Genomic DNA, 13,516 nt, shown 5'->3' on the forward strand with positions numbered 1-13,516 from the left:
TTTTAGGGATATTTTCGCCAATATCTGTAATATTATTGCATTTTAAATAAAAGCTATGTTACTAATGTTGACTGTCGACTAGAGAAGAAAGTAAATCAGAAACTTTGTGTAAACGTTGTATTGTTTAATTGCAGTAGCTCAGCCACGGCAGTAGATGGCAGCACTGAATCTTACTCATATTTAATTTCGTAACCGGTCCATCAAGACTGCAAAGAACTTGCGGAGACTCATTGAGCTGATTACAATCAGCACTTACTCAACAAGGAATACTTGACCTTATGACTTGCATTACAGATCAGTGAATTTATCCAAACGCCATCACTGAGAACCACGTCTGAGATCCGGTTTGTGAAGTTATGCTGCTCTGGCTGTAAAATAAGCTTGGCTACGTGTAATTTGGTGGTGACAATGGCTGATAGGAAAACCAATACTGTGCCAAATTCCAGCGCAAATTTACTGTTTTCTGCGGCACCAGAGTTCAATTTCAACCTACCTTTCATACCTGTCAGTCAGGCCAGTGGTCCGGCGGTGTTATCAGGAGGTAAGATAATGGCGAGGGCCACAGCAGGGCACCCATGACAAACATGACAGCTAGCTATCTAACGACGTTAGCTAGCTGCTAGCTAGTTAGCTGCCAACAAGCCCATTTTACATTTGAATAGTTATAAATCCCTGCAATTTAATAGATATCAGGATGTTTCTGTGGGAGCTTAGTAAATAAATATAATAATATTTGCTACTGCAGTGTCAGGTCAACAAAACTCATATCAACATAACCCTTGTTTCATCTGATTTGTCTTAAGTAAATCAGAGTTGAGGTTCTCAAAAGGGTGGATTAACATTGTATTCTTGACATTGCTCACAGTTAGACTGTTGACAAGTTCAAATGTAACTCAGTTGCTCAATATTTCTGTTATTTTTCCTAGATGATTCTGCAGATGTCGGAGAAGAAGACAGCTTTCTTGGCCAGACCTCTGGAAATACCCAAGCACCGTCCACATTCAGCTACTTCTCCAGTCCCGTGAACAGCAGTGACCCATTTGCCTCCATTGGACATCAGCCGGCATGTCCACCCCCAGCATCACTATCAGTAGCCCCCGTGGCATCTGGACCAACCTCTGTCCCCATTGTTGCCAGCATGGCCCCAACACCCCCTGTCCCACTAACCAACCCTGCTGTGCCACAGCCATTTGGCAGTGTTGTTTACCAGAACCCCATGGGAAGATACACTCCTCCCCCTAACACAGTGACCCCACCCCCTCCACAAGCCCCCGATCAGAGTTATAATCCATACCGTCACACACCCCTCAGCAGCAGAGCCAAACCCTATATGCCAGCTCCAGAGGTCCAGTCACTATCCAGCCCACCGATGCAGCAAAATCCCTACACTATGGGCTCTCAAGCGCCAACATTCCAATCGGCACCCTCCACATACACAAAGGTAAACAACAACTCCACTCCGTTTATTGCTTAGTAGTGAATGGTGTGAACCTCTTATTTTAAGATGACTTAAACTACTGGCAATCAGGCTAATATAAATGTCTCTAAATGTCTTATAGGAGAATTTAGCTTTTTTACAACCAAATCAACATTTTGTATGGATTGTTGTAGATGGCGCCAGACACTTTGTTTGCGATTTGACTTGTTTTTTGAGAAATCTTGCCCCAACCAGTGATTTGCTTCCTCATCTCCGTTGTGCAGTACGGGGGCTCTGAAAAAACAAACAAATGCTCCAAAAACACCCAAATACGTCCTTTTAGAAACTGAAAAGCTCTCAGTAAAGTGATGCAGGTCTTTAGATGTTCTGCACACGAAATTGTTTTTTTCCGTACTTTATGCACAACGTTATATTCCATTTTGTTGCGAAGTGAATCGCTGGTTGGGGTAAGTTTCTCAAAATGAATGAAATTGCAAAGAAAGTGTCTGGACTCTTCTATAACATGCCATTTACATCAAAAATAGAGATTTGTTTGTAAAAAAAAAAACCGCTAACTTTTCCTTTAACTCTCTCTTCAGCCCCCTCCCACACAGATTCAGGGGCCACCCCCTATGACCCAACACTCCACCACTGCTGGAGCACTGGTCCCAGCCAATCAAATGATGCAATATAACGTGTATGAGGCTGTCCAGCCTCACTGGTTCTTCTGCAAACAAGTGGAGTCCAAGAGCGTCTGGCTTCCCTTTAGTATCCTGGACTCCATTCAACTGGAGGAGATCTACAATTCAGGTGAGATGAATGATGTGATTTCTACTATATAAAAAAAAAAAGTATCATCAGAGCCATTTTATATTCTAGGTATCCAAGTTGACTTTGCATAGCTCTCTTCTTTATGTAGGCCTAGATATTTGTAAAACATGTTTGTTTAAACAGAGCCATTTTGAAATATGTGGCGTGTTCATTAGGCACCAAACATTGCAAAATGTTTTGAAACATTATTCGTTGCGCGCCCTAGTAAACTCCACCCTAATTCATGCACACTCACAGATACATAATCATCTCACAAAAGTCTGTCATTTTTGTTTTGTTTTTCATTCATTTGTGTGTTTGTTTAGCCTATCTTTTTGTTGTCTTTTCCTATCGCAATGCATTTTCTTGTACGTAAAGCAAATATCTGAGAAGCAGACAATAAAGGAATATCGAATCTAATATGATATTTTTTTTCATTCTCGTCCAGTGCAACCAGACCCTGAGAATGTGATTGTGTGCACAGAAGGAGGGCGCTATGACGTGCAGCTCTATGACCGTATACGTACAGCTGTATTCTGGGAGGAGGAACCTACAGAGGTGCGGCGCTGCACCTGGTTCTACAAGGGAGACACAGACAGCCGCTTCATCCCCTACTCAGAGGAGTTCAGCGAGAAGCTAGAGGTTGGTCCCATCAATGGGAGAAAAAAATAAACAGGACCAGGGTCGTGTTCATTAGGGCACGCAATTAAAGAAAATGTCGTGTGTTCGATTTCCATTGCAAAATGTTTAACTATATTTTACTACGGTGTGCCCTAATGAACAAGACCCAGGGTTCACTGTTACCCAGATTAGAATACAGCTGGACAATGGGGTAGCCCTGAGAGTGGACTGAGAGATTAATATTATTATATCTGAGCATTGTTTGATTGGCTGTCTTTACGTAGGGAGAATATAAGAAAGCTGTGTCAACCAACCAATGGCACCGTCGACTGGAGTTCCCATCAGGGGAAACCATTGTCATGCACAATCCAAAGGTATGTTTGTGTGACTTCATTTTACAATGCATAATTACCAGGTGTTTACTAAAACATGAAATAGTAATAACTTGTGAATAACTTGTTTGTTTCTTTGAAATTCATCAAAACAAGCACCAGGTAGTTACCAATCGTGAACACTGAACAAGACCGTAACGAAAAATAACATATCATGGTTTTGAGTGGACTTTGTTGTTTTGCCGACCCAGACGCGACTGTATTTCTAGTTTGTGAAGAGGTTCTTTTTGTCTTTTTACAGGTGATAGTGCAATTCCAGCCATCCGCCATGCCGGACGAGTGGGGTACAACCCAGGATGGACAGACCAGACCCAGGGTGGTCAAGAGGGGCATTGATGATGACCATGATGAAGTTCCCGATGGGGAGCTCCCTCAGGTGGATCACCTGGTGTTCATGGTGCATGGCATCGGTCCAGTCTGTGACCTGAGGTTTAGGAGCATGGTGGAGTGTGGTATGTGTGATCTTTCGCTCCACATGGCTCATTAAGTCTCCGTTATTGCCCAGCTCTATATTCATATCATATATTGGATGTGTTTGTTTATGCCATGAATGGTATAGGTTGTGGTATGTTCTGCCTGTCATGGTGTTTCTTACTATGCCAAGCAAATGCCCCTAAAGTGTATTGAATGTAACTCTGTTGAATATCCATTTACTGCTCCATACTAACCCAGATAGAGTATTAGAAATGTGTGTTGCTTGTGTTCACAGTGGATGACTTCCGGAGTGTTTCCCTGAAGCTGCTGCAGAGTCATTTTAAGAAGGCGCAGGACGAGCGTGTCATCAGTCGAGTGGAGTTCCTTCCTGTTCAGTGGCACACGGCCCTGCATGGGGACGCCACAGGGGTGGACAGGTGAGGAGACAAAAAAAGGCTCAGACTTTTGTTTCCACTTCCATGGCCCGGCTCCGGTGTCTCACTGGGCCATGGCCCAGTGGACCTGCTCTGACTTGGGAGCCAAGGCCAGGCCACTGGTACTTTTCTGCTTGCATTAACATAATGGCTAACTGTGAACATGGGTTAACAACTTCCACGCTTAACACCTTCTCACATTCTGCTCCCCCCAAGTCTTTAGTGTCACACTCCTGATGGAAAAGCAATTCCCGAATAATAACACTGGAGCTCACAGTGAGGGGGAAAAAGTATTTGATCCCCTGCTGACTTTGTACATTTGCCCACTGACAAAGAAATGATCAGTCTATAATTTTAATAGTAGGTTTATTTGAACAGTGAGAGACAGAATAACAACAAAAAAATCCAGAAAAACGCATGTCAAAAATGTTAAAAATTGATTTGCATTTTAATGAGGGAAATAAGTATTTGACCCCTCTGCAAAATCAGCAGGGGATGAAATACTTTTTTCCCTCACTATATATTAACATACAGTGCATTTCAAAAGTATTCAGATCCCTTGACTTGTTCTACATTTTGTTACTTTACAGCCTTATTCTAAAATTGATTAAGCACTCTGGAGAAGGTTTTTATCAAGGATCTCTCTGTACTTTGCTTTGTTCATCTTTACCTCGATCCTGACTAGTCTCCCAGTCCCTGCTGCTGAAAAACATCCCCACAACATGATGCTGCCACCACGATGCTTCACCGTAGGGATGGTGCCAGGTTTCTTCCAGATGTGACGCTTGGCATTCAAGTTCAATCTTGGTTTCATCAGACCAGAGAATCTTGTTTGCCATGGTCTGAGAGTCCTTTAGCAGGCTGTCATGTGCCTTTTACTAAGGAGTGGCTTTCGTCTGGCCACTCTACCATAAAGGCCTGATTGCTGGAGTGCTGCAGAGATGGTTGTCCTTCTGGAAGGTTCTCCCATCTCCACAGAGGAACTCTGGAGCTCTGTCAGAGTGATCCATTGGGTTCTTGGTCACCTCCCTGATCATGGCCCTTCTCCCCCGATTGCTCAGTTTGGCCGGGCGGCCAGCTCTAGGAAGAGTCTTGTTGGTACCAAACTTTTTCCATTTAAGAATGATGGCGGCCACTATGTTGTTGGGGACCTTCAATGCTGCAGACATTTTTAATGGTGCAATGCTGCAGACAAAGGTCTGAATACTAATGTAAGTAAGGTATTTCAGTGTCTTTATTCATTTGCAAAAATGTATAAAAACCTGTTTTCGCTTTGTCATTTTGGGGTATTGTGTGTAGATTTATGAGGATATTTATTCCATTTTAGAATAAGGCTGTAACAAAATATTGAAAAGGGGAAGGAGTCTGAATACTTTCCGAATGTACTGTAAACATTGGCAACAAACCGGTGTGGGGTAAGTCTCAGGTGGAAGTGAACCATAATGGAATTTTAAGGACGTTCATACACTTGGGAATGCGTCCTGTTCTTTGTGGGATCGGGAAATTATATTGTATCACGAAAAATCTGTGCTGACGTGAGCGGCAAGCTTTTACAAATGTAACCACACAATGGCTGTGTCTGTGAACATTACTATCTGTCAAATCCTTGCTAATGCTCCCGCCCGTAGGATGGACCTCAGATCCTGTCCTCCAATACGCTTCGAGAGGAATTGAGGAAAGAAGGATGGAGGAAGCAAGGATTTGAGCGCTTGTAAATCAGACACAGCCAATTTCTCCCACTCTGACTCAAACCTTTTCCTACTGTTGTTTTAGGAGGATAAAGAAGATCACCCTGCCCAGCACGGGTCGTCTGCGTCACTTCACTAACGAGACCCTCTTAGACGTGCTGTTCTACAACAGTCCCACCTACTGCCAGACCATCATGGACACAGTTGCCCTGGAGATGAACAGGATCTATGCCCTGTTCATGCAGCGGAATCCAGACTTCACAGGAGGCGTCTCGGTATCCGGACACAGTTTAGGTACAAACAGCCAGACACCAAGGGCCACTTTTCTGGACCTACCGTACATTCCGGACTATAAGCCGCAACTTTTTTCCCAGGCTTTGAACCTCGCGGCTTAAACAATGACGCGGCTAATATATGGATTTTTCCTGCTTTCAATTTTTTTTTCTCCAAAAAAACACTTTCTGTGATGTGCTCGGTTTTTTGGCGGCATGAAGCTTTCATTAGACCAATGAAATTGCCGAACGGGTTAAGGTCAAACAACTTTTTTGTTTACTGTTTAGATTAAATCGAGCGCTCTCAAACTTCCCATCATTCTGACTACGGTAGGCATTTTGTCACCCTCATCATGGAGAAATGCATATGATGCAGCTTTCAAGTTGAAGGCGATTGATCTGGCTGTTGGAAAAGGAAATAGAGCTGCTGCACGGGAGCTTGGTCTTAATGAGTCGATGATAAGACGTTGGAAACAGCAGCGCGAGGAATTGACTCAGTGCAAAAAGACAACTAAAGCTTACTGCTCATTTTTTATTTTTTGTTACAAGCCGTGTTTCGTTAAAGCCTATTTATTTTTGTTACAAGCCGTGTTTCGTTAAAGCCTATTTATTTTTGTTACAAGCCGTGTTTCGTTAAAGCCTATTTATTTTCGTTACAAGCCGTGTTTCGTTAAAGCCTGTGTAAAGTTCATTTGTTTCAATGTACCGGTAGGCACCTGCGGCTTATAGACATGTGCGGCTTATTTATGTTCAAAATAATATAGATTTTTTAATTCAGTGGGTGTGGCTTATATTCAGGTGCGCTTAATAGTCCGGAAATTACGGTAGATGAAATCTTAGTGCTGGCTTAAAAGAAAAACTTTGTTCAATTGAGAATCTCTATTGTAAGTGCTTTTTAGTCCAGGGCTAGGCTTAATCTGGGTCCAGGAAACCAGCCCAAAGTGTTCATACTTTTAGCTAAGTCATGTGAGAAAGATATGGACAAACCTGGCTCTCTGTGTGTTTGCAGGTTCCCTCATACTTTTTGACTTGCTGTCAAACCAGAAGAATGTCTCACCTTTGCAAACCATGTCAACTGCAAATGGGGGCCACCCTGCAGGCAACAAACAGGTAATTGGTCCATAGCTATCCAAACATTGTTTATTTCATTATTTCGGTGACACCAGAGAGTGTAACTCTTCTCCTTAAAGCAGGTGGCTCACCCCGCTGCTGCTACCCCACCTGCTGCTGTAGGGGAGGAGCCTAAGGAGGAAGGGGAGGAGTTTGCCGATCTTTCTGCATCGCTGGAACATCTGGGCCTGTCTGAGTACCAGAGCACTTTAGAACAGGAGAAGATTGACCTTGAATCTTTTGTAAGAACACTCCCTGCTTGTCATGAACCCATATACTGTAGTTATTGATATTTACTTTAAATTCTTATGACCTATGTTCCCATTAAGCTGCTTCACAGAAGAAATATCAGCGAGCACAGAGAAGCACGAGATTGAACTTCAGGGGAAAGGAAAGGAGGAGTTGTACAACAGTCAGTTCCTCATTTAATCCTCTGAATCAGAGAGGTGCAGGGGGCTGCCTTAAATCGCCATCAACGTCTTCGGCGCCTTGCTCAGGGGCAGAACGACAGATTTTTACCTTGTCAGCTCGGGGATTCGATCCAGCAACCTTTCGGTTACTGGTCCAACGCTCTAACCACTAGGCTACCTGCCGCCCCTACCCGACTTCCTAGAGTTTTACCCGTTAGTTGACACTATCAACGTTTCCCTTTACTGTGGCAATTGGGACCGAATCAATGCAATATTAGCCACTTTCAATGCAACATACTGAAACAAAACTAACGATGCTAGACTTAGTATGCGAAACTAACTATGCAAGAGATTGTAGGCAGAACGCCTCGGAGTAGGATTATATTGCATTGACAGACACAACTCAGACCCATACTCTACACAGACTGGTGCGCAATAACCAATCAGCTGCAGTAGGGCTATATGCAAATAGACCATTGCCACATATGGATCTGTGCCATTCACTTTGAACTGGACTGTTTTTACAGCATGAGCAGTCGTGAGTAGTTGCACTTGTTTTGAGATCAAAGCGAGAGCTACATGTAGCGACGTGCACATTTGTTCATATCCTTTCCTAGTTAGTGAGTTATTAGCCCAGTTATAGATCATTTGTAGTCAGCAATTGGGGAGTGATTGCTTCCTACAAGAGCACAAAACATGTACATCTTTGAAAAGCAGGTCAGGTAAAGAGCTTTTTTTTTTGTCTTAAACGGGCAGTGTTGTATTTTGAGACAGGCTTGAATAAGCTTAGCAGCCAATAGGCAGAGGGTAGCATAATTTGTCTGATTCTCTGTAATAATGTTATGGGAATAATGCATTTAGTAAAGTGGTTTCTTGCATCAAACAACACTACATTTTCAGTCACCACCTTGTCTGAAGGACAAGTGGATAAACAGGTTAATGTCAAGCCCTGCATGTTTTTTTTTCTTCAAGTCTCGTGGAATGTAGGCTCACATTGAACACCACACATTGGCTGCTACTGTAGGCTGAATGATAGAACAGCTAAACTGTTAAAATGTTATGAAATGCATTTTCTCCATAGTTTATGGTAGGCGACTCTGGTAGGCCTGCATTATGATCAAATAGCCACAGTAGCCTACTTGACCACTGTTAAAATTAACTTAAAGCGGGTGCAGCCTTCATGTTCACAGTAAACGCACACCAGAATTTGCACAACTTTCAAGTTTGCGCTCAGCAGGCCTGAAATTTGCTTAGTGATGAAAAAAATTAGGGAACATTGCTTATGACACTATTAAAGAGACATTACACTCCAAAATAACGTATGTCAGATGTTTTAAGACCTCAAAAGTCAAGGTGAGTCCACATGCCACAGCATTGGTTGTGCAGATCCAGCTTAATGCCTAAATGATTCATATCTGAAATGAATGTAAAAGATAATATTACAGTGCTCATCTTTAACATTTATTTTGGATTGTGTCTATAAGGATATAGCTATATGGATCTACAAAACAAATGTCCTTGGGTAAAAAAAAAAACACATTTGAGGCCTGAAAATAACTGACTTTTGAGTGAAATTTCCCAGAAACGGAAAGTAAATGATTCAATTGTATTACAATGCCTCCCTAGGCCATTTCCTAGAATTGGTGATTACAATCTATGGTCCAAATCCCACTGTGAAATTACGTCTGATTGATTAATTTCCTCTTTTCTATATTTTGTTAGCTTATGTGCACAGTTGAGGACCTGAAAGAGATGGGAATTCCATTGGGGCCAAGGAAGAAAATTGCTAAATTTGTCAAAGAAAGAGCAATTAAGCAGGTGAGCATTTAATCGTCTTTGTCTCTCAGTCACCAGTGTTGTGTTCAACAGGAAGAAAATGTTTTGAAATGGGCTGGTACAACCTGAACTTAGAATACAACATTTGATCTATTCCAAAATGTTTCACTACAGTGTGCCGTACTGAACACAACCCAGTGATGGCTAAAACTGTGTCAACTGAACATAATCTTCTGTGTTCGTGTACCTTCTATCTTCGGGACTCCTTTCGTCAGGCAACAAGTCAGGCAGCACGAGATAAGAAGGCAGCAGAAGTGAAGGTGGCCAGTCAAGAGGTCGTCCCCGCCCAATTAAGTGAGTCCCTTCCAGGGCCCGGCACCACGAAGCTTCCTGTTGGCGGGACTTACTCGTCCGTCCATGTGGATTACAACTACTTCAAAGTTGGCACTGGACAGGTAAACCTAAACCTCTGCCAGGATTCAATCAGATCAGCGTAACCCGCGTAACTCTTCGTTGCTTTTGTTTAGGCGGTGTCGAAGGTGTAACTGCGTTTAGAGCTGTCAAATCCTCAAGCGACCCCTGGTGTTACCGATCGCAGACATTTCAGTTGGATGCACCGAGTCGCAGCCGTGTTACAGCTGTTTGAATACTGGAAAGTTGTTTTCTAGTGACATTTATTTGGATACATCCATAACAATGAGCTAATGAGGCATGATTTCACCTGGCATAGACAATGTGCTCTCTCGTTAGGACACTGTTGTTCAGAGGAGCTAGCCAACAACACCGCTAACACAATCACTTCAAACTGAAGCTGGAAAGACTGCAAACTAGCTGCACTTTGTTTCACCTTTTTTCAATTTACATCTTTGTATATATCCATAAAAATGATGCCAGCTGATTCATGATTCGACTGGCTGAGAAACGCTGTCTCCTCCTGACGTTCATTACTATGGGTCAGCTGGAGATCAAAGCAAATGTAGGAGAGACAGACAGCAAATTTATACAAATATCCGCTGTTGAAAACTAAATGTTACTCTAAAAGTAATGTGAGATAATGTTTAAATGCTTCTTATAAGTGGAGATCAAGTTACACATCCGACACGCCGAAACAAAAGTAATGAAAAGCTAATCATTTGTCAGCTAGCGCGGGAGTCCCACTGATCTGATTGAATCCCGACCTTACAACATGACGTTAGCGTGGAGTAATGACGTTAGCCTACAGCCTTTCTGTAATGTCAATGCATAAGCATACATTTTCATCAGGGCACATATAAAAGCACTGTCTGGTGTTGATGTTCTGCCCCATAGGTGTCGGTGGTGTACCACACTCTGGACTTTGAACCGGTGAATTTCTTTGCCCTGGGATCTCCCATAGGGATGTTCCTCACAGTGCGAGGCCTGGAGAAGATTGAGGAAAACTACCAGCTACCCACCTGCAAGGGATTCTTCAACATTTACCATCCGGTTAGCCAATCTTCCTCACAAGTGTTCTGAGCGGAGTATGGGTGTGCATGCAGATGACATACCGAATGTGACAGGATTGCCACTGTCAGCTATAAAGCACATTGTGAGAACTTTATGTAAAAAGGACTTTATAAATACATTTAATTGAACTGTGACATGGTTAATGCCAATGTGTTTTAATTAAAGTAGATCAGAGTAGCAAATACATGAATTGATATGGAAGGGTGTAATAAAATGTTAAAATATCTGTTTGCTCGAACTGCTTGTTGGAACTGCTTGTTTTAGCTGGACCCAGTTGCTTACAGGATTGAGCCCATGATCCTGCCAGACCTGGACTTGAAACCTGTTCTGATTCCACATCACAAAGGGAGGAAGAGGCTGCATCTCGGTATGGAACTATAGATTCGCCACTGGCTATTTTATCTTCAGATTTGTGTTCTATTTATTACCATCGCCAGGTGAACCCTACCATTGTCATCACTGTCTCTTCCCATTTTGTCTTTGAAAATGACTAATCAGACCCTGGTCTCCGAGGAACAGTGTTTCCCCTATATTTATTCTTGCCACCGCTGGGGGGGGAGAGAATGTTTTAATTATATATATCACTGAGTGTACAAAACATGAACAACCATTTCCTAATATTGGGTTGCACCCACCCAGTTTGCCCTCAGAACAGCCTCAATTCGTTGGGGAATGGACTCCACAGGGATGCTGGCCCATGTTGACTCCAATGCTTCCCACAGTTGTGTCAACGTGGCTGGATGTCCTTAGGGTGGTGGACCATTCTTGATACACACAGGAAACTGTTGAGCTAGAAACACCCAGCAGCGTTGCAGTTCTTGACACAAACCGTTGCGCCTGGCACCTACCACCATACCCCTTGCCACCACTGCTGGGAAAAAATCCTAGTGCAAACACTGGTTAATTACAAGAAGTAAATCAAATACAATGACTCAGATCTTGGCAGAGTGAAACCTCACCAACAGAACACAAAGAGCAGTCCTGGAAGACCAGGATTGCAAAGTGTAGTATGTTTAATTTATGTCAGTGAAGTTTACAATCATGGATTGTTTTGTGTGTGTGGCAGAGCTGAAGGAGAGTCTGTCCCGCATGGGTTCAGACCTGAAGCACGGTTTCATCAGCTCCCTGAAGAGTGCCTGGCAGACCCTCAACGACTTCGCCCGTGCTCACACCTCCAACGCCCAGCTGGCAGCCGAGCTCGCCATGGTGGCCAATCAAATCAAGGAGGAGGAGGAGAAGCATGCACACAGTGATGGTGAGTATAAGAGTGATTTAAGTAAGTCATGAAATATTGCTCTTTCGGTTTATTGGGATAGGGCTTTAAAAACCAACTTTATTTAAACGTCAAAACATTGGTTAGCCGCAGAACACAGGATAGTGGAGAGTCCTGAGCTGCTGAGAGAAGAAGAGCCCCAGGTGAAAATAGGAATGCTGAACGGGGGGAACCGCATTGACTACGTCCTACAGGAGAAGCCCATCGAGAGCTTCAACGAGTACCTCTTCGCCCTGCAGAGTCACCTGTGCTACTGGTATGAAAATCAGCTCTGCTGCTTACTCGGGCCCTTTTTTTATATATTAAGGTGGAACAGGAAATGTTGATCAACGTGCACTGTTGAATAGATTTCATGGCTGGGTGGCCAATCATCTCATTCTGCCCCTTGGGTACTCCACATGTCATACTTGTGTGTGGTTGTTTATAGCTGCTGATTGATTAACATTTAGCCATAACATTTTCATCAAATGATGTCATATTATTCTCAAGAGCTTTACCTCCGATTTTGTGTCTACTGCTTGAGTTTTGAACCCGAGACTAAGACCTGGATTACGTTTGTCTTCTCTACACAGCTGATCTATTTTGAGTTGAGGTATTCTGTTTTTGAAAAATAATTCCGTCTGCAGATATTGATTTAGTTGTTCCTTTTTTTTCCCCCCCCCCACAGGGAGTCTGAAGATACAGCCCTACTACTCCTGAAAGAGATCTACAAGACCATGGGGATAAACCCAGAACAGATTTTACATTAATGCAATGGGTTGGTAACCTGGTGGAACCACCCTGGTTGCTGCGTTCATTCCACGTAAGTGAAATGGAATGGTGAATGCAGTGATCAGGCCGGTTCCACCAGGTTAATGGATTGGTTGGAATGAAAAATAAACCTTTCTGAAACCATCATACTCCATCAGGTTTGTCCATGTCAATGCTTTTTGATTTGATATTGTATATGGTTCTTTGTTAGTATTGATTTTCTATTCTCATAGTCTATTGTATGAGGATGAATATGCTTGTAATATGCCCTTTGTCTTAAATTAAGAAAATAGATCAAATTAGTGGATTCCAAGACCACTTTACTTGTTTGAAATTAAATTTTTACAGCCTAAATTATAGAAATGGTGAGGTTTGCTGAACAAAATGAAATTAAACATTTACAAGAGAAATCACAGAAACTGCTAATTTAAATATTTACTTCAAATGTCTTATGTTTAACAATAGCCGTAAAATAAACCATTTACTTTCACATTGTGACTCTTATTTTCAGTCTTTGGTGCTTTTTATGTTGAATTGTTGCACAGGTAAGACTGCCGCATTTACTTTCTGCTTTTTTTGTGTGTTCCTAGTTTGCTTAAATAGAGAAGAGGACCAATACTTGTTTTTCAGTTGTGTTCAGGAAAAGATTGAGCTCTGAGGCATT

The 13,516-nt window shown here is 42.6% G+C and overlaps 1 protein-coding gene across 2 annotated transcripts; it reads left to right on the plus strand.

Moving 5' to 3' along the window:
* The first annotated feature begins 197 nt into the window (after positions 1 to 197).
* On the plus strand, positions 198 to 13,342 carry sec23ip (SEC23 interacting protein). 2 transcript variants are annotated; one of them, XM_014154264.2, is made up of 17 exons: positions 198 to 541; positions 927 to 1,441; positions 2,017 to 2,227; positions 2,676 to 2,869; positions 3,133 to 3,222; positions 3,482 to 3,692; positions 3,950 to 4,091; positions 5,862 to 6,070; positions 7,058 to 7,158; positions 7,239 to 7,400; positions 9,291 to 9,386; positions 9,620 to 9,799; positions 10,653 to 10,808; positions 11,094 to 11,196; positions 11,896 to 12,084; positions 12,190 to 12,358; positions 12,770 to 13,342. In XM_014154264.2, exons 1-17 carry the CDS (start codon positions 409 to 411, stop codon positions 12,849 to 12,851), a joined length of 2,943 nt encoding a protein of 980 aa, XP_014009739.2. In that variant the 5' UTR covers positions 198 to 408; the 3' UTR covers positions 12,852 to 13,342. The 2 variants fall into 2 exon arrangements, with proteins under 2 accessions (XP_014009739.2, XP_014009740.2); XM_014154265.2 differs by having other exon boundaries at positions 7,242 to 7,400.
* Positions 13,343 to 13,516: the final 174 nt, after the last annotated feature.

Source organism: Salmo salar, chromosome ssa18, assembly GCF_905237065.1.
Source record: "Salmo salar chromosome ssa18, Ssal_v3.1, whole genome shotgun sequence".
Taxonomy (NCBI): domain Eukaryota; kingdom Metazoa; phylum Chordata; class Actinopteri; order Salmoniformes; family Salmonidae; genus Salmo; species Salmo salar.